Source organism: Gracilinanus agilis, chromosome 1, assembly GCF_016433145.1.
Source record: "Gracilinanus agilis isolate LMUSP501 chromosome 1, AgileGrace, whole genome shotgun sequence".
Lineage (NCBI taxonomy): Eukaryota > Metazoa > Chordata > Mammalia > Didelphimorphia > Didelphidae > Gracilinanus > Gracilinanus agilis.
The window spans coordinates 399,860,361-399,880,490 of record NC_058130.1 but is presented as its reverse complement, the minus strand read 5'-3'; the positions used below and the strand labels follow the sequence as shown (position 1 = coordinate 399,880,490).

Below are 20,130 nucleotides of genomic sequence, written 5' to 3'. Positions count from 1 at the left end.
CACAGTGATGGCAAGAGGTCTCTTAAATTCATATGCTCAGTAAATACTGTTATTTTTATTTCAATTGCCACCCAGGAATATGCAGCAAGACTGGGTAAGGATCTTCAGTCAGATAAGGGTCTGCAAACACTTTCTGCAGTAAAAAGTTTATCATACTTAAAATGTTTGGGTACTTCAGTTGTCATTCTTTTTGGGGAGAAGTCATTCTTAGTAACCAGCTCACAAAGGCTAGCAGCTTAATAGCATTCTCTACAGCCACTGTCACCCCTCTTTCTGAGCTGCACCTGGTGATAATGGCACCACCCTATTCCAGTCCACTCACTTCAGGGACCCAATATTATTTTTAATACCCCTACCTTTAGTCTTAGAATCAATACTAAACATTGGTTCCAAGGCAGAAGAGTGGTAAGAGCTAGGCAATAGGGGTTGAATGACTTGTTCAGGGTCACTGAGGCAAGATTTGAACCCAGGACCTCCCATCTCCAAGCCTGGACATGAGTCACCTAGCTGCCATAAGATGTCCAGTATTCTTGATTTCATTGGCTTCTCCTTATTCTAAGGAGTCTGAAACCAATCTCTCACACTTGAGTGTGAATAATTTGCTATGTTCCCTCTGCCAGGGAAGATTCCCATCTTAACCTTTTCTCCAATTATAATCCAAAAGGAATTTCTCTTATAGACTCTCATAGTTCGTGGTTGATTTAGAGTTAGAAGGGACCATAGTTTAACCTCTTTCACTTTATAAGTGAGGAAACTGAAGCTCAAGGCAGTTAAATAGGAGGTTTGTCTAGGGTCAGACAGGTAGAAAATGGAAGAGGTAAGACTTGAACTAAAGTCTTCTATATCTTAAGGCATTTTCCCCCTATCATTTAACAGGCTATTTAATCCCTGGCTCGTGTTTCTTGTCATGGTCATCACTGAAGACGACAAAGTATAGTGGAAAGAGTATTGGATTTGGGAGTAGAGCTCATCTCTGCCATTTGCTATCTCAACAAGTCACTTACCTTTCCTGGGGCTCAGTTTCCTCATTTTTAAAATGAGGAGATCCTTTCTACCCAACTTGATTTACTTATTTAGTGCCATACCTATCAAACTACCAAAAATCTTTTTTACTGAATTAGAAAAAAACTATAGCAAAATTCATTTGGAAGAACAAAAGATCAAGAATATCAAGAGAAATGATGAAAAAAACGTGAAGGAAGGGGGCGTAGCAGTACTAGATATTAAACTACACTATAAAGTAGCAGTCATCAAAACAATATGGTACTGACTAAGAGACAGAAGGGAGGATCAGTGGAATAGACTTAGGGTAAGTGACATCAGCAAGACAGTGTATGATAAACCCAAAGAGCCCAACTTTTGGGACATGAATCCACTATTTGACAAAAACTGCTGGGAAAATTGGGACACAATATGAGAGAGATTAGGTTTAGATCAACATCTCACACCCTACACCAAGATAAATTCAGAATGGGTGAAGGACTTGAATATAAAGAGGGAAACTATAAATAAGTTAAGTGAACCCAGAATAGTATACTTGTCAGATCTCTGGGAAAGAAAAGATTTTAAAACCAAGCGAGAGTTAGAGAAAATTACAAAATGTAAAGTAAATGATTTTGATTATATTAAATTAAAAATCTTTTGTACAAACTAAAACAATGCATCCAAAATCAGATGGGAAACAACAAATTGGGAAAAAATCTTTATAACAAAAAACTCTGACAGAGGTCTAATTACTCAAATATACAAGGAGCTAAATCAATTGTATAAAAAATCAAGCCATTCCCCAATTGATAAATGGGCAAGGGACATGAGCAGGCAATTTTCAGATAAAGAAATCAAAAGTATCAATAAGCACATGAGAAAGTGTTCTAAATCTCTAATAATTAGAGAAATGCAAATCAAAACAACTCTGAGGTATCACCTCACACCTAGCAGATTGGCTAAAATGAAAGAAGGGGAGAGTAATGAATGCTGGAGGGGATGTGGCAAAACTGGGACATTAATGCATTGCTGGTGGAGTTGTGAACTGATCCAACCATTCCAGAGGCCAACTTGGAACTATGCTTAAAGGGCTATAAAAGAATGCCTGCCCTTTAATCCAGCCATACCATTGCTGGGTTTGTACCCCAAAGAGATCATAGATAAACAGACTTGTATGAAAATATTTATAGCTGCGCTTTTTGTGGTGGCAAAAAACTGGAAAATGATGGCATATCCTTCAATTGGGGAATGGCTGAACAAACTGTGGTATATGTTGGTGATGGAATACTATTGTGCTCAAAGGAATAATAATTTGGAGGAATTCAATGTGAACTGGAAAGACCTCCAGGAACTGATGCAGAGTGAAAGGAGCAGAACCAGAAGAACATTGTACACAGAGACTGATATACTGTGGTAAAATCAAATGCAATGGACTTCTGCACCAGCAGCAATGCAATGACCCAGGACAATTCTGAGGGACTTATGGAAAAGATGCTGCCCACATTCAGAGGAGGGACTGCAGGAGAGGAAACATATAAGAAAAACAACTGCTTGAACTCATGGGTCGGGGTGGACATGATTGGGGATGTAGACTCGAAACTACCACACCAATGCAACTATCAATAATTTGGAAATAGGTCTTGATTGATGACACATGTTAAAACCAGGGGAAATGCGCATCGGCTATGGAGGAGGGGAATGTGGGGGGGGGGGGTGAAAGGGAAAGTAAGAACATGAATCATGTAACCATGAATAACTTTTCTAAAAAATAAAAATTTAAAAAACGAGGAGATCAAACTAGATGGTCCCAGAAGGCCTTTCCAGCTGTAAACCTATAATTCTATAATATACTCAGGGAGACAGTGTGGTATCAACTCTAGAGATAAAGGACCAGGGTTTATATCCCACTTCTGATACAACCTTACTTTGCCTCCCTGGGCCTCAGTTTCCTTCTCTGTAAAATGAAGAGATAGATCTACTAACCTCTAAAACTTCCTCAAGAATTGTCATTGTTTAGTCACTTTTCAGTCACATCCGATTCTTTGTAAATCCTTTGGGGGCTTTCCTTTTTTTATTTAGTTAATTAATTTAGAATATTTTTCCATGATTACAAGATTCATGTTCTTTCCCTCCCCTCCCCCCACCCTTCCCTTAGCCCATGCACAATTCCACTGGGTTTTATTGTATCATTGATCAGGACCTATTTCCATATTATTGATATTTGCACTAGGGTGATCATTTAGAGTAGTGATGGGCAAACTATTCCCCATGGGCCAGATCCAGGGTGTGGTTTGCCCATCACTGCCTTAAGCAATTCCCTAGTCACTACACCCCCACATCCAGATGTAGTGATTAGAGAATTGCTTAAGGCAGTGATGGGCAAACTACAGCCTGGATCTGGCCCTCAGGTGATAGTTTGCCCATCACTGGTTTAGAGTCAATATCTCCAATCATATCCCCATCAACCCATGTGATCAAGCAGTTGTTTTTCTTCTGTGTTTCTGCTCCCACAGTTCTTCCTCTGGATGCGAATAGCATTCTTTCTCATAAGTCCCTCAGAATTGTCCTGTTTCATTGCATTGCTGTTGTAGAAAGGTTTGGGAGGGTTTCTTTTTTTTTTTTTTAACATTTATTAATATTCATTTTTTAGAAAAGTTAACATGGTTACATGATTCATGCTCCTACTTTCTCCTTCACCCCTCACGCTCCCCCCACCCCTGGTCGATGCGCATTTCCACTCGTTTGGGGGGTTTTCTTGACAAAGATACTGGCATGGTTTGTCATTTACTCCTTCAGCTCATTTTACAGATGAGGAAACTGAAGCAAAAAGGGTTAAATGACTTGCATTGGGTCACACAGTTAATAAATGTCTGAGACCAGATTTGAATTCAGGTCTTCCTGACTCTAGGCTTAGGGCTCTATCTGTTGCACCCCCTAGTTGCCCCTCTTGATCTATGATCCTATTGTATCCACAGAGTTCTGAGATCCCGAAGTGATAGAGAGGCTCTGTGCACATGGAAAGTGTTCATGAGCTCTGCATGGTTCTGGCAAACCACTGACTCCATTCTTCCCCTGGTCAGGTCAGGATCCATTAGAAGCTTCGTCCTCCTCCTCTACTACACTTGGGCATCAGCTTTTCCTGTCCATTTCACTTTCATTATTACTTGTTCTCATAATGTTACCATCAGCACATATTAGCATGAACTCTGCCCTCACCTTGGGAAGAAATGAGTCTTCCTGCAGGTGCTTTCCTCCCTCAGATCCACATCTGGGTCCTGCTGCTCTTGCATCCCCAGTTGAATGATGTGTTTGGAACCAATATCTTCCCCTTAGCATGACTGCAGGGTTGTTTTTTGTTGTTATCATCGTCTGCAGCTAAAGGAGGAATTCTCTTCAAGAACAGAGCCATTGTTAAACCCTTCCAACACAAATTCTGGTTAGGAACACACAATCTGGTAGATGCTGGGAAAGATACAAGAATGAATAAGTCTGGGGGCAGCTGGGTGGCTCAGTGGATTGAGAGCCAGGTCCAGTGATAGGACATCCAAATCTGGCCTCAGACACTTCCTAGCTGTGTGACCCTAGACAAGTCATTCAATCCCCATTGCCTAGCCCTTACCACTCTTCAGCTTTGGAACCAATACACAGTATTGATTCTAAGACAGAAGGTAAGATTTATTTTTTTTAAATGAGTAAGACTTTGTCCTTGTAGAGCTTATAGGCAACTAGATTGGCAAAGTAGATAAAACAATCTAATTGAAGTCAGAAAGATCTATGTTCCAATCTTGCCTCAGATGCTTATTAGCTGCGTGACCCTGGTCAAGTCACTAAATTTCTTTGTCTGTAAAGAAGGAATAACTATAGCACCTACCTTGCAGGATTATAGTGAGGATCAAATGTAAATTAAACCTTTAAGTGCTGTGTAAATGTTAGCTATAATGTATATTCAAATAAAAGCTTGGCAGCTAGGTGATATGGTACATAGCATGCTAAACTTGAAGTCAGGAAAACCTGAGCCCCAAGGTAGCCTCAGACACTTACTAGCTGTGGGACACTATGCAAGTCACTTAACCTTGGTTTCTTCAGTTTTAAAATGGGAGGAAGGGATAGTAATAATAGCACTTATTTCACAGAATTATTGTTTTAAGGATCAAGTGAGATCATTGTAAAGCTATTATCACTATCACTATTCTTGTAGCAAAAATAAAACACATACACAAGTAAATGTATTAAGAGTATTGTGGAGGGCTTTGGATTTCAAGATTTTCAAACTTGCTTGGTAGACAAGGACAGCTATAAAAGGTTTTGAAGAATATTGTTATGTGGTACCATGGACAGAATGCCATCGCTGGAGTCAGAAAAACTTGTCTTCTAGAGTTCATATCCATTCTCAGACTGTTTACTAACTGTGTGACCCTGGACAGGTCCCTTAACCTTCTTTGCCTCAGTTTCCTTACCTGTCAAATGAGCTGGAAAAGGAAATAGCCAACCATTGCAGTATATCTTTGCCAAGAAAACCCCAATTGGAGGCACAAGTCAGACATAGCGACAAGACATGATTAGACTTATTCATTAGAAAGGTTAATCTGACAGTAGAGCCAGTAGAGACTTTAGGAACACTTAGTTGGACATATTGGACAAGAGAGAGGAGAAAGTCAAAGATGGTGCCTTGGATAACTGTTGTTGACAGACATATTGAAGTAATGAAAAAGACCAGGTTGGAGGAGAAAGGCAATGAAATTAGTTTGGGGCATGTTGAATTTGAAGTAGCAATGGGATATCCCAATGGACATATCTAATGGACAATTGGAAATTGAAGTCTGAATTCTAGGGATAGAAATAGAGATTTGGAAGTCATTTGCATAGAAATGATAAAGTGGGAGTAAATGAAATTACCAAAGGAACAGAGAAAGAAGAGAAGACTCAAGGTCAAATCCTTAGATGGCCAAAAAATCAAAAGGCAACTAGCCTTTTGACAAAGACCAAGGTAGAGATCTAAGATGAAAACTGGGCGAGAATGGTGTATTAAAAGGCAAGAATAGAATATCCAGAAGGAAAGGGTGGTCAGGACTCTCTGAAGCTCCAGGAAAGGTCAAGAAAGATGCTGATTTAAAAGAGGTTCTTAAGTTTTCTTCCAAGGAAAATAAAGTGGCAATGTTTTCTGACTCAACTACCATTCAGATTGATTAAATAGCTACATTTCTACTGTGGAAAGTTTTGTTCTTGTTTTCTTTTTTAGTTCCCTTAGTAGCTCAGGTGGGAGGACTAAGAGCCAAGGAAGGGAACTGCGAGTAAAAGGAACCATCAGGACACAGAGAGGAGTTAGGTTTTCAAGTCCAGACTTTTCAGAAGTAAGAACCACTTGGTAGTAAAATTCTGTGGTTGAGACCAAGAATCAGTGGTAGGGAAATGTTGGCCTAGTGGTTTCAAAGAGTTAATTTACTCCTAAAAAAGCACAACAGAATGAATTATCCTATTTATGACTCTCAGCACCACTGGATGCAATTCCACACTCCCTGTGGGTAATAGAAGAGAGATGAATTCTCAAAGGGTAGGCACTCTCCATCCATAGTCTGAAAGCAGCCTAATTGTGAGATTTGGATGGAAAAATGAACTGTAAAACTATTAAGCTTTTTAATTTTGGAAGAAAAATCCTCAATTAATGGGTTTGGGTTTATGATTATACCTTGTCATTTTTCTCTTATATATTGATAATGCAAACATGTATCCCAATCATAAGCATCGTTTCCCCCTTCCTAATTAAAAAGAACATTTCTGAATTCGCCTGGACACAGGAGAAAAGAAGACAGATACCTGGAGAAAGATTTCTAGTAGACTGTCAGAGTTCTGTTTTATTTAGCATCTTTATTAATTATTCATAAAACAGGATAGATTATATGTTTAGCAGTCAATCAGCAAATATTTCTTAAGCACCTGTTACGTACCAGGCACTACACAATCAAATAGGATGAGTAGCAGGTAGACTAGCTGAGAAAATTGGGTTCCAAAGAGATCTTGACAATGTGAAACAATGAGCCAAAAGCTGGGATGCAATAAGAATGACAACAATTCTGGACTTGATTTTGTAAAAGCAAAATTGTGTTAAGTACAGGATAAGAGAGAAATGATTAGAGAGCAGCTAAATGTAAAAGAAGACTTAGAGATTTTAGTAGTTTCCAGATTCAATGAGATAACAGTGTGATGTGTTAGCTAAAAGAGATAATGCCATCTTAGGCTGGGTTAATAGAATTATAAAGTCCAAAGAGAGATAATTTCAGAAAATGTATGTTGAAAATTGTTATTTCATGTAGTTGAGACAATAAAATACTTCCAAAAAAGACATTAACTTCTCATCATTTCTTACAGTACGTAGGAGTCTTTTATATCACCATCTTAACCAAACATTCTTTCAATCATCATTTATTAAATAACTACTGTGTACCAGGTTCTGCACTAGGCTCTAGAAGTACAAAGATAAAAAAAAAACAATTCCTGCCTATGAGAAGCTCAAATTCTATCAAGAGAAACCACATATGCATAAAGTATATGCAAAATAAATACACCAATAGGTGGAAAGATCTAGAAAGAATAAATGCTAAAAAACAGTGCAAATTCAGAAACCTGTTATACTTCTACAGTAGTAGTATTTTATATCTACCCTTCCCTCCATTAAATATTTCTTTAAACAGCTAGATGCAAAGTCTATGCTTTTGTCCCCATATATCATGCTTCTTTAGGATGCCTACCATTGTTCTATCTCTGAAGGGACATTTGGATGCTGCTCCTTCCCTTTCTTCATCTTCTCAAACATTGATTGTGTGTGGCTATTACAGAGTGCTTTCCCCCAATTCAATCAATGACCAAGCTTAACAATAAAAGTCTCTTTCTTGACAGTTTTCTTCCTTCTAGAAGCAAGGGGAAGGTAGAGAGAGTGGACAAGACTTTTCTGGCCATTCAGAACTTTTTCAACCTGGGGAGTTTATAAAAACTCTGTGACAAACTGATTTCACTGTATTTACTTTTTTATAGTCTATGTTTATTTAAGCAACATAAATAAGAATGTGTAGGGAGTGACTAACAGAAAAATAAAAAGGAAGACTGGGAAAATCATGTTCTTATGTCAGCTTCCCTCTTGTATATCTTCATGGAAATGAGTTTAATTCTGCGTCCTTTGAGTCAGAAATAAGAAAGCATGGTGGTTTGTTGTTCTATTTGCTTTGTTTATTTGTTTTCTTTCCTCCTGCTGCCTTTATTGGCACAGTTTAAAATTCTACCCTGAGAGGCATTAGAGACAGTAGGGTTCTTAGAGGCCATATAGGGTCGTATTCCCATTTTACAGGTTGGAAAATTGAGCCCCAGGAAAAGGAAGTGGCTTGCACAGAATCCCACCTAGGGTCACCATCCAAACACTGAGTTTGCTGTTCTTTCCACTTCTTCCTGAAAAAAGAACTAATATGCAGCAAAAACCAACTGCTTTGCTCAATGTTGTATAGCTAAATCCCAGCAGAGGAAAAGAATAAGCTGGATTCTAGGCAACTGATTGATTTAAGAACTCTTCCAGCCTTGAGTGTAAAATATTCAGTAGCTCTTCCCCTGAAACATAGTCAAAGGCCCTGGTAGAGAAACAGGTAGTGAACATGGATCAGATAATACTGTGCATACCATCTCCTAGCTCCAACGTGTATTTATAGATCACATCAAGTTTAAAGGAAACCTTGAGAAGAGGAGCATTATATCTCAAAGGGGCAACTTGAAGTTATACATCCAAGGAACTAAAGGATCATAGGCACATAGATTTATAGCAGATAGGGAACTTGCAAGTTATCTTCCAATTCTTTAATTTTACAGTTGAAGAAACTGAGATTCAGAGTTGTGAAGGAAGGGAAGGGAAAGGAAGGGAAGGAAGGAAGGAAGGAAGGAAGGAAGGAAGGAAGGAAGGAAGGATCAAACAAGTCCATTTATTCCAAAGAGGATTCTCCTAAAGTATTCTGAATTCTGTAGTAAGAGGCTACTCCTTCCATCAAAAATCATATAGCTTTTAAGTGTCTGAGTTCATATATGAATTCAGGTGTTCCTAACTCTAGGATCAGCACTAGCTGTTTTCTATACAAGCATTTCTTTTTCTCTTAGTTCAGCTGAGATAACTACAAAATAGTAAGTATCTAATAAGTACCTACTTTGTGCCAGACACTGTGAATAATAAAGAAAAGTAGATGAGGTTGGAAAGAAAGGTTCACAATATTTTTGAGGCATCTTAAGTGCATCCTAGGAGTTTATTCTTGATTCTATAATTTATTATGGTTGCATCTTTGTTTTATCAATTCCTAGTAGATTATAAAGTTTAAAGACAGTGAATGTCTTTTATACCACTTTATATCCCCAAGAGCTTGTGCTGAACTTAGGTAAAGGCAAGATAGACAGTGTTCTATGGTATCTTGAGATATTAGTATGATAAGGATAATTTCCTGATTTTAACTTTTTTAAGTACAAATAGTTTGAACACTAAAAATCCTGCTTTTCCATGGCTAAAAAAAAAAATCATATAGCTTTAACCATAGTTTTCCTCTGGATTCATTCTGTGTAACCAATCCTATCTTTCCTGAGGGAGCCATTGCTAAGTTGTTTCCCAGGCATGTTTTACACACTCCTCTCACTTTTGTTCCTTGATGACTAAAAGACCCCATGAATTTACCTAAAGTTTGCAAATAAGAGAGGCATAGAAACCTCAATGAATGGGATCTTCAGAAGAGAAACCAAATCCAACTTTTCCAGGCTCCCTACTCAGACCCAAAGCTCCTCTGCCAGGAGTGACGTCAAGACAGGAGACCAGATGAAAAGGCACAATAATGGGAAAGAGCTTCCCAGCCTCCTTACCCCCTTCTCCTCACTTCATTTTCAGGCACTATGGCTGTTTGGGTCATCTGCTGAGGTAAGCGGCTTTGTGGTCTTCTCAGAACAGTGCCCATACCCAGTCTACTCCCAGCTTGCCTCTGCCTGTCCTCTCATGCCCTACATTCAGACAATGCCCAACTTGTATCCCCTGTTTATGCTTGATGGTAGAGCCAGGCCCCTGGCGCCACCAGCTTGGGAGCAGTGCTGGCCTATGGGGGCCCCTGTTCACGTTGGGAGGTGGGAAAAGAATACTCTTTTCCCCAAAAGCATCTGAATGCATTGGATCCTTAAGCAAGATGCTTCTCTAATCCTGAAGCTGAAATACCCATTATGCTACAAACTCAGGCAGATGGGTTGCTAGAGGGTGATCTCTGAGCCCCTGCCTATAGCCATCTGTAAGCCTTCTTAACAGTTTTAGGTGTCTTCCCCTGAGCTAGTATTTTAAAGATTTATTTAATCTGGAAAAATCCAAAAGAAAGGGCCAGATTTGCTCTCCAATATTAATTGGCATATTTGTGTTTCTATGGTTCTCTCACACATTTCCCTCACCATTTGTTATATCTCTAACTATCTGAAACCAAATGTTCTCTTGGATCAAAACTGGCACACAGGTACTGATTTCAACTAAACCTTTTGACCAAAGTATTAATAATGTCTTGGATTTGTCTAGTATTTTATGCTTTTTAAAGCATTTTCATAGCATTGTCTTTGTTAGGCTGACACCAGCTGTGTGACAATTTCATTATCAAAACAAAGTAAAAACTCTCCTTGCTCTACAAATAAGATATACCAGCCTGCCTCTAGTCTAATTCAACAATGTGCCTATTTAGAGGGAGCGTCTGAAAATAGTGTTATGATTGTGCATTAAAATTAATGAATTTAGATATATATTAACCATAGGGTTTCTAAAAATATTTTTCTTAAAGAATGATTGTTGCACTTCATTTGGAAGCTTCCAAGTCCCACCCCAGGGTCTATAGCTTTGGACAAGTTCTTAGATTCTTCTCTCCTCCCCATTATCCTATCAATTTTCCCTTCAGAGGAAGGCGTATCTCTCAATGTTTCCAAGGGCAATCTAGGCTTTTGACCTGCATCTATCTTGGGCCCCCCTTACTTCTCTCGCTCCAGCATATTTCCTTTTTCCTTCTTCACTGGTTATATCCCCTCTTCCTTCAAAGACAGACATAGATAGATAGATAGATAGATAGATAGATAGATAGATAGATAGATAGACTGATAGAAATATCCACCTTCCTTCCTTTGAAAAAAAAAGAATTCCATGCCCCTCCTTTAGCTTATTCTGTTTAATCTCACTTTCACTACCAAACTTCTCAAAATTAATTAATTTAAATGTATATTAGTTGTTTTTATTAATGTTTATTTGGGGTTTCTAATAAAATGTTTCATTTTTTAAAAAGGAGTGTTAATTGCTGAGCATCATTTGGAAATGCCCCCACTTCTACCTAATGGTCTATAATTTTGGACAAGTCTATAGATTCATTACTTCCTTCCCATTTATCCTGTCATAGACTAATATGCCCACTGGTTCCATTTCTATTCTATATATTCCTTCTTCAAGCTCTTGTAATCCAGCCTTACCACTCTATTGAAACTGTTCTGTAGTATTAGTAATAAAGGAAGCACAGCTTAGCAAAAAAAGATCTGGGGTTAGAGGAATGCCATTTAAATACCCATTCTTCTCTTTATCGCTTTCATGATCCTACAGAAATCATTTCACGATTTGGGTTCCAGTTTCCTCCTCTGTAAAATAACAATAATGATAATTCTTGTGCTGCACACCTTGTGAGGATGCTGTGAGCTTCAGATGAAATCATCTCAGGAGAATGTTTGGTAAATTTCATTTAAATGTCAGGTTTTATTTTCAGATATTGTTCCTGCCCTCAAGGAGCTTGAACGCATACATCTAAATAAATAATTATACCATAGTATCAATGATAAGGACTATAATGATGCTACCAAGTATTTGGGGAGTTCAGAGGTAGGAGAGAGCACTTCTAACTAAGGAATCAAGGAAGAATTGAGAGGTGGTTTTGAACTAGACATTAAAGAATTCATGTGTTTTATATTCATTCAACAAACATTTTTAAGTACTTGCTCTATACAGAGCCCCTTAGATAAGACTTAGCTTCTGCTCTCATGGAGCTTAACCCAGCAAAAGGGTCAGCCATAAACTCTTTATAATTACATTACCTAATAGGAAGAAGTATTTAGAGTTGCCAAATGAAGTTCTGTGTGCAGTCTCAAGAGGAAGGTTCTTACCACTAGAGAGAATTAGGGAAAACTTCATGTGGGAGGTGGCATTGAATTGGGCTCTAAATAATGGGGAGAAACTCAACAGGTGAAGATGGTAGGGTGGGCTGGAGGCAGGAGCCAAGACCCAGAAGTAAGATTGCGGGACATGGCTGAAGGACAGAGTCCAATTTAACTTGATTATAGAATGCATGGAGGGAAGTAATAATAAGGTAAGGCTATGATACATTATTGTTATTCAGTCATTTTTAGTCATGCCCAATTCTTCATAACCCCATTGGGGTTTTCTTGGCAAAGATCCTGATGTGGTTTGCCATTTTCTTCTCCAACTCATTTCATAGATAAGGAAACTGAGGCAAATAGACAAAGTGACCTGCCCAGGGTCACACAATTAGGAAACATCTAAGGCCAGATTTGAACTTAGGTCTTCCAAATTCCAGTCCCAGTATTCTATCCACTGAACCACCTAGCTGCCCTATGATACATAGTAGATGCTTAATTAATATTCATTGATTAATTATTGAAGGTATAGTAGTGCCATATTATAAAAGGCCTTGAATACCATCTAAATGAATGTGAATTTTTCTCAATGGATAAAGAGCAAATTTTGAGCAGCACAATGAGGCATGGTCAGATCTATCAAATGACATCATATATACAGAAAGTCTTTACAAACTTTAACGTGCTACAGTTTAAATTATCTTCTTTCTGCCTAATACTAACTAGCATTCCTATAGAAACTCTATAAAATAGTTGCTATAGAAATATTAGCTCTAATTTTATGTTATTTTATACATGATGTAGTATATATCATATAACATTATGTTTATGTATGATTATATTTTACATTTATATTTATTACAATTAAATTATGTTATACTGTAAGATCTAGCACTTATATAACTGATATATATTTGTATATGTTATATATAGTATCTGATTATATTATGAGACCATATGTAGAAGCTATAATTTGCTCTCATTATCATTATTATTTTATTATTATGCAGAAGGAAGAGTCTTCTGGCAGACATATAAAGGCTGGATTGAAGGAACCAGAGTGAGGAGAGATAGAAAGACCATTTAGGAGATTATTATATTAATTCAGGTGGGTGGTGGCAGGGGGAATGGAGCAGAGAGGATGGCTATGAGCAATATTTCAGAAGCAGAATAGGTGACATAGGAGAGGAGAGAGAGTGAAGAATCCAAAAGTAGCCTTGAGTTTCAGACCTTAGAGACCAGGTAACTGTTTGGTGGGTTCCAGTTACAGAGATAGAAAAGTAAGGTAAGTAGGGTTTTTAACAAGTAAAATTGGAGGAAGGAGGAAGAGAGGGCATTTCTAGTAGGGAAGGAATAGTATGAGCTAAGGCATGGAGATGAGAAAGTTCAGGACTTTCTCTTTGGGGAACAGCTACCGTGGCAGTTTGGCTTTGGAAGAATATACGTCAGAGAGTAGTGGGAGACATCTAAAAAGGTGACATTTGCTCATGGAGCTTCTATCTCTCCACATTTACCCTTCTTCCTCTTTCACTGACTTCCCCATGGAATCCCTGGGTTGCCCCCTAGCTCCTCAGTGACACACACCCCACCTTCTCTAGGGAATAGCCCATGTTATGTCTTGCCCACATTAGGTGCTTAATGAATATTTGCACACAGTAGATATTTGATAAACATTTGTCCATTTTAATTGGACCTTTCCCGAAACCCTATTGAAAACTGTTTGTGTCCCATGTCCCACCCTTCGGGGCACTCTTAAGTAACTGATTTAGTAGAGATTCTCATGATGTAGTAGATAAGGCTTTGGATTTGGGATTTGACAATGTGAGATTGAATTCTGACTTTGCTACTTCCTAGATTCATGAAAGGGTGAAGTCCTTTCTTCTGTCTGAGCCTCTGTTTTCTCCCCTACAAAATGGAATAGGCCTGGATGGTCTCTGATTTTAGCTCTAAATTCTATGAAACCAATAATCAAGTTCATAAAAGCATTGTTGGTCAATGATGAATTAATGTGTTATCTTTTCTTCTTTTTTTTTTTAGTTTCTATTTAACCAGGGGTCTCCATCTAATAGGGATATTTTTTCAAGCCATGTGTCCTGGAACAGCCTTTTTAATGTCTCTTCTCCAGTTTTGTGCCCAACTAATTCAGTGTTTCATTACCTGGTTCCCTGCCAAGTTGGGCCATTCTACTAACCCTGACTACAAGTCCAATACTCTATCTATGTCCAATATTCTACTATGCCTCCTTGCCAAGTCTGGTTGACAGCTCTCCAATGTTTTCCCCTGTGGCTGTTTCTATTCTTTTTTCATAACTTTTTTTCTTTTTTATAACCCTTATTTTCTATCTTAGTAACAACTCAAAAACAGAAGGGCAAGGGCTAAGCAAATGGTTAAGTGACCTGCCCAGGGATTCACAGCTAGGAAGTATCTAAGACCAGATTTGAACCCAGGTCCTCATGACTCTAGAGCTGGTACTCTATCCACTGTGCTACTAAGCTACCTCCTCTTCTAAAATTTCTTTAAAATCGTTTAGGGAAACAAACTCCTTCCATCAAATCTTCTAATACCTTTGAATTCTCTAATCGAAATTTTAGTTATATGAACTTTGGCAAGAGACCAAGAGCCATACGTTAAAATTAAATGATTCTGTTTGAGAAGAGTTAAGAGCATGTGCTTTGTGATTATTTTCCCTACATGGGGAGACTTTATCACTTCTCCTCCAATTCTGTCAAACACTTCTGTGATCAATGTACCAGGCCAAGAGCTTGTATTTGGCTCTACCCTGCACTGACTGATAGCAGATCTGAGCTACGATCCATGACATGCGTCCAGCTTCTTGTCAATGTAACCAGGAAGAGACAAGAAGGTCAGGTTCCTCCTGCCTCCCTCTCAGGTCTCCTCCGTGAGACTGGATCGTTAAAAGCTTGGGAAGAAGTCTATATCTCGGGAGGTGCTGCTGATCTGTTGGCATGATGTTTTTGTCTTTTTCTCTTCTAGGGTTATCTTTCAGAAGGACTGGTCACAAAATGGTATCGATCTCCACGCTTGCTTCTTTCTCCCAATAACTACACCAAAGCCATTGACATGTGGGCAGCTGGCTGCATCTTGGCTGAAATGCTCACAGGGAAGATGCTGTTTCCTGGTAAGCCCCTGCCTTTCCTGTGCTCCTTTCCTTACAATGTTTCACCTTACAAAATAGGATAATTTAAATGAAAATGGGGGCTTATCCTTCCTTCATTTGACTTATCTATGACTGAAGTCTGGCTATCTAGAACACAGTCAGATTGGGTGAGATAAATCTATAATAATTAACAATACCCACTTATATCATGCTTTAAGGTTTACAAAACACCTAACATCATCAGCTCTTTTTTTCAGGATGAGGAAACTGAGGTTCAGAAAGGTGAGCCACGGTCATATGTCTCATAAGAGTCAGAGCTGGGGTTCAAGCTCACATCTGCTTCCTTCAAAACAATGTTCTTTCTAAATCACAGGCCTGGTTGGGGGCAGCTGGGTAGCTCAGTGGATTGAGAGCCAGACCTAGAGATGGGAGGTCCTAGGTTCAAATCCGGCCTCAGACACTTCCCAGCTGTGTGACCCTGGGCAAGTCACTTAACCCCCATTGCCTAGCCCTTATCACTCTTCTGCCTTGGAGCTAATAGACAGTATTGGTATTATATATTGTATTGTTGTATACAATATTGTATATATTGTATATGTGTATTGTATATTAAAAAACAAAAAAATTGTGTATTGTATATTGTTTTCTTGTATACAATATTGTATATATTGTATATGTGTATTGTACATTTAAAAACAAAAAACAAAAAAAATCAGAGGCCTGGACCAATGGTTGATACTCAAGAAATATATGTGTATTATTGTGTAATACATAGATATATATAATATTTGTGTACATTTGCATTATTTATTTATGTTTATATATATTTATGTATATTTATATGTTCATATTTCTGTTTATATATTATATAATATTTTATATGCAATATATAATGTACCACATATAATATTGTATATATTTTAGATATTTAGACTTGTATATATATGGATGTGCTTCCATGTGATATGTGGATTATATCATATATCCTATGTGTTATATTTATATATGTAATATAGTATTGTATTTATGTTTATATATACATACAAATAATATGGATATATCATATATATTCTATGTTATATTATATAATCTCACAAAGAGGAGATATATATGTGATTATATATACTATATCCTACAGATATTATATGGACTATATACCACATATAAAAATAACATGTGGTGTATAGGAGATATATGATATATGTAACAGTACCATATGAAGTCTGACAGAAAGATTGTTTCTCTATGGCAGGGAAGAGAGATAATGTGATGGAAAGCCATCATGCAAGAGGAAAAATTTGAGCTGAGTACTAAGGCTGGATATGAATTCATCTGGCAAAGAGGGAGAAAGAAGGCATTTCAGTTATAGAAAATGGTGAGAGAAAAGAAATGAAGATGAGAAAGCTCAATGTATATTTGGGAGAAGAAAGCATTCTAATCTGCCTGATATATAAAGGGCACGGAGGAAAGCATAAGAGCTAAGTCTAGATACATAAGGTGGTGCTACTTTGTGGGAACTCATGAATGCCAGGCAAAAGAGTTTGAACTTTTTATTAATAGGGAGTCAAAGAAGTTTTTTTAAACTTAAAATCTATGTGACTAGATCTATGCATAAGAAGGAAAAGTCTAGAAGCAGTATAGAGGCTTGATAAGAGGAAGAAATGGGGAGAATAGAGGTAAACATGCCATTTAGGAGGCCAATATAATAGAACAGAGAACTGGTAGCAAATACTTGTCTTTGTGTGGTAAAAGTAGGACTTAAAGAGTGAGTAAAGATGCCAAAGAAGACTGGTTGGCAGCCTAGTGATTCAGGTTGCTGGGAATATGCACATTTATATACCCTATGGACTGTCTTGTCTTTGAAAATGATGAAAGGGAAATTATAGTGTGTCTGTGGCCCTACCATCTGGGAATTACCCTTGGCAGAAAGGATTATGGTCAAGAACCATCCAAAGTCTCAAATGTTACATCCCTAACAGTACCCTTTCCTCTACCACAGTGGGACTAAAAGTATATGTTACAGGAGTATACACTCATAGAATTTCTATTTATTTTTAATTTCCATTTAATTCCATTTAATTTATTTTTATTAAATCTTTACTAATTTATTTTTTACATGAATAAATAAAATAAATAAATGTGATGGCAATGTAGAATATGGAAGTTTCTTCTGCTGCCATACCTATAGGATGTGAACATTCCAAGTCAATGTATTCATTTTGGAGGAGAAGGCTAAACAATAGCACTCACCAAAATGTTGCTGAACATAGGGAGATTATCTTTAAAAAGGTTAAAAATTATCAATAATGTCTTCTTAATATTGTTTTCATCATTGAAGATCAGAAAACAAATAAAAAATGTGACTCACTTTACAGAGTAAGTTAAAAAAAAACATCGTATTTCAGTATTTGCATACTTGATAGCATTCTTTTCACTAAACTATGTTCAACTACTTGTAGGAAAACATCAATGCAAAATATCATGGCAGTTCTCCATCAATATCTAAAACAAAAAATAAAAACAAAAACAAAACAAAAAACCTAGGATGAACATACTATAAGCAGATAGACACTTATAGGAAATCAATCAATATCTCCATTCTTGACTTTTCCATTCTGCTTCAATAAATGTCAACTCAAGCATCAACTTTGTGCTTTTTGGGGGTTGATTTGAGTTTTTCCAGGTTCTTATATACTGTATGCTTGGAACAAAGAGGGTCATAATAAAACCTTTTACACAATAAATTTTAAGTAGACGCCTGAAAATAAATTTAGTCCCTGTAAACACACAAAAAAAATGCAAGAATTTTTTGTTGTTTTTATACAGCCAGTGCTTTGAGGCACATTCTATGTATTAAATATGCATTTAATAACTGATTATGAGATACTCCTTACTTCTTTTCATCAAATTAAACATTAACTAAATTTAATTTTCCTAAAATTAACAGATAAACTTTTATTGAAAACGCAAATATAAAAATAAGACACAAAAACCAGTTTGGGTAAGGGCATTAGAGTGTACCTGAGCACACTCAGCACATTCTATATATGCATCTGAAAGTAAGACCCCATTGGTCACTAAACCCTGACACTGAACATTTGCCTATCGTACTGCAAAAAATTCTAGGTCAAAAATAGCTGCCCTTACATTGAGTGAGGGTAAGAAGGGTCCTGTAGATAGTGGCAAAAAGTTAGTAAAGTGGGGGCAGCTGGGTAGCTCAGTGGAGTGAGAGTCAGGCCTAGAGACAGGAGGTCCTAGGTTCAAACCCGGCCTCAGCTGTGTGACCCTGGGCAAGTCACTTGACCCCCATTGCCCACCCTTACCAATCTTCCACCTATGAGACAATACACCGAAGTACAAGGGTTAGAAAAAAAAAGTTAGTAAAGTACTGTGTCCTCTTACCACCATAGAATATATCCAGCCCAAGTAATTAGACATTTGTTTTTTTTCAGTAGATATCTATTAAGTGCCAGGTGCTGGAAGTTTGAATAAGATACTCCCCCTGCCCTCATGGAACTTGCATTCTGGTTAAGGAGTTAAAGACATCAGCATCAGTAAGGAATATACTATATTGTAGATGGTTGGGACACAGAGAGATAGAAGGGAAGGTGAGATGTTTGACACTGCCTATTTTGTATATTTGGATATTCAGCTCTATAGAAGCTGTGCCAGGCAGTGTGGTATAAAAGAGGAAATGTTAGATCTGGAATCAGGAAAACCTTGGGATCAAATTCTGCCTCTGATACTTCCTAGTTGTGTGACTAGGAACAAGTGATTTAACCTTTCTGAAACTCAATGTCCTTATCTGTAAGATGGGGCTAGGGATAGAAACTAGACTGATGGTTTTACTGATTTAAGGAAATAATCTCTTCCAATGTCAGTTGGTACATCTTCTGCTGCTTATTGTCTTAAAGAGTTGACAGTAGACTACTGAGAGACTACGTGGCTTGCCTAGGGTCAAACAATTTTTATGTGTGTGTGTCAGAGGTGGGTCATGAACCCAAGTATTTCTGGTTTCCAGGTCAGTTCTCTATCTGCCACACAGCATTGCCACTGAGGCATAGTAGTATCTTTACCCACCTAATGGGATCCAAAGAGATAATGTACATTCTATGCTTTATAAACCTCAAAGTACCTTTTTTTAAAACCCTTACCTTCTGTCTTAGTATCATTTCATTTTATTTAAATAAACAATTCTCCAAATACATTATTTTGTTCTTCTCTCTCTCTCTCTCTCTCTCTCTCTCTCTTTCTTTCTTTGTTTATTTATTTCTTCCTTATAAACCCTTCCCTTCTATTTTGATATAAATTCTAAGACAGAGGAGTGGCAAGGGTTAGGCAATCAGAGTTAAGTGACTTGCCCAGAGACACGCAGCTAGGAAGAGTCTGAGGCAAGATTTGACCTTAAGACCTCCCAACTCCAGGCCTGGCACTCTATCCATTGTGCTACCTAGCCACCCCCTCAAAGTACCTTTTGATTGTTATTTTTCCTGTCTCTTTGCTTATAATTCTGATACCTGATACAACTAAATACAATTGCCTATTAAAATGTACCTAAGCCCATTAGTTGTTCTTTTCTAGAGAGACATATAATAGATTTAGGGGTAAGGGCCAATGAGCTGATATGGAATGCTGTCACTACCTACCATCTTGGCCAAGGTTACTAAAAAAGCCATAATATCTCCTATATAGTAACTGTATATCTATATATAGTACCTGCATATCCCTGGGCAAGTTACTTAACTCTGATTGCTTAGCCCTTGCCACTCCTCTGAGGAAGAAGGAAAGAAAGAAAGAAAGAAAGAAAGAAAGAAAGAAAGAAAGAAAGAAAGAAAGAAAGAAAGAAAGAAAGAAAGAAAGAAAAA

General features: G+C 37.6%; 1 protein-coding gene across 2 annotated transcripts in view; it reads left to right on the top strand.

Annotated features, from left to right (window-relative positions):
• Positions 1–20,130, top strand: part of MAPK4 (mitogen-activated protein kinase 4) — an 82,231-nt gene that overhangs the window by 39,442 nt on the left and 22,659 nt on the right. For both annotated transcript variants that reach the window (XM_044657819.1, XM_044657821.1), the window contains exon 2: positions 15,142–15,286. In XM_044657819.1, coding sequence (XP_044513754.1) covers positions 15,142–15,286 — 145 coding nt within the window. The remainder of the gene's footprint in view (positions 1–15,141; positions 15,287–20,130) is intronic.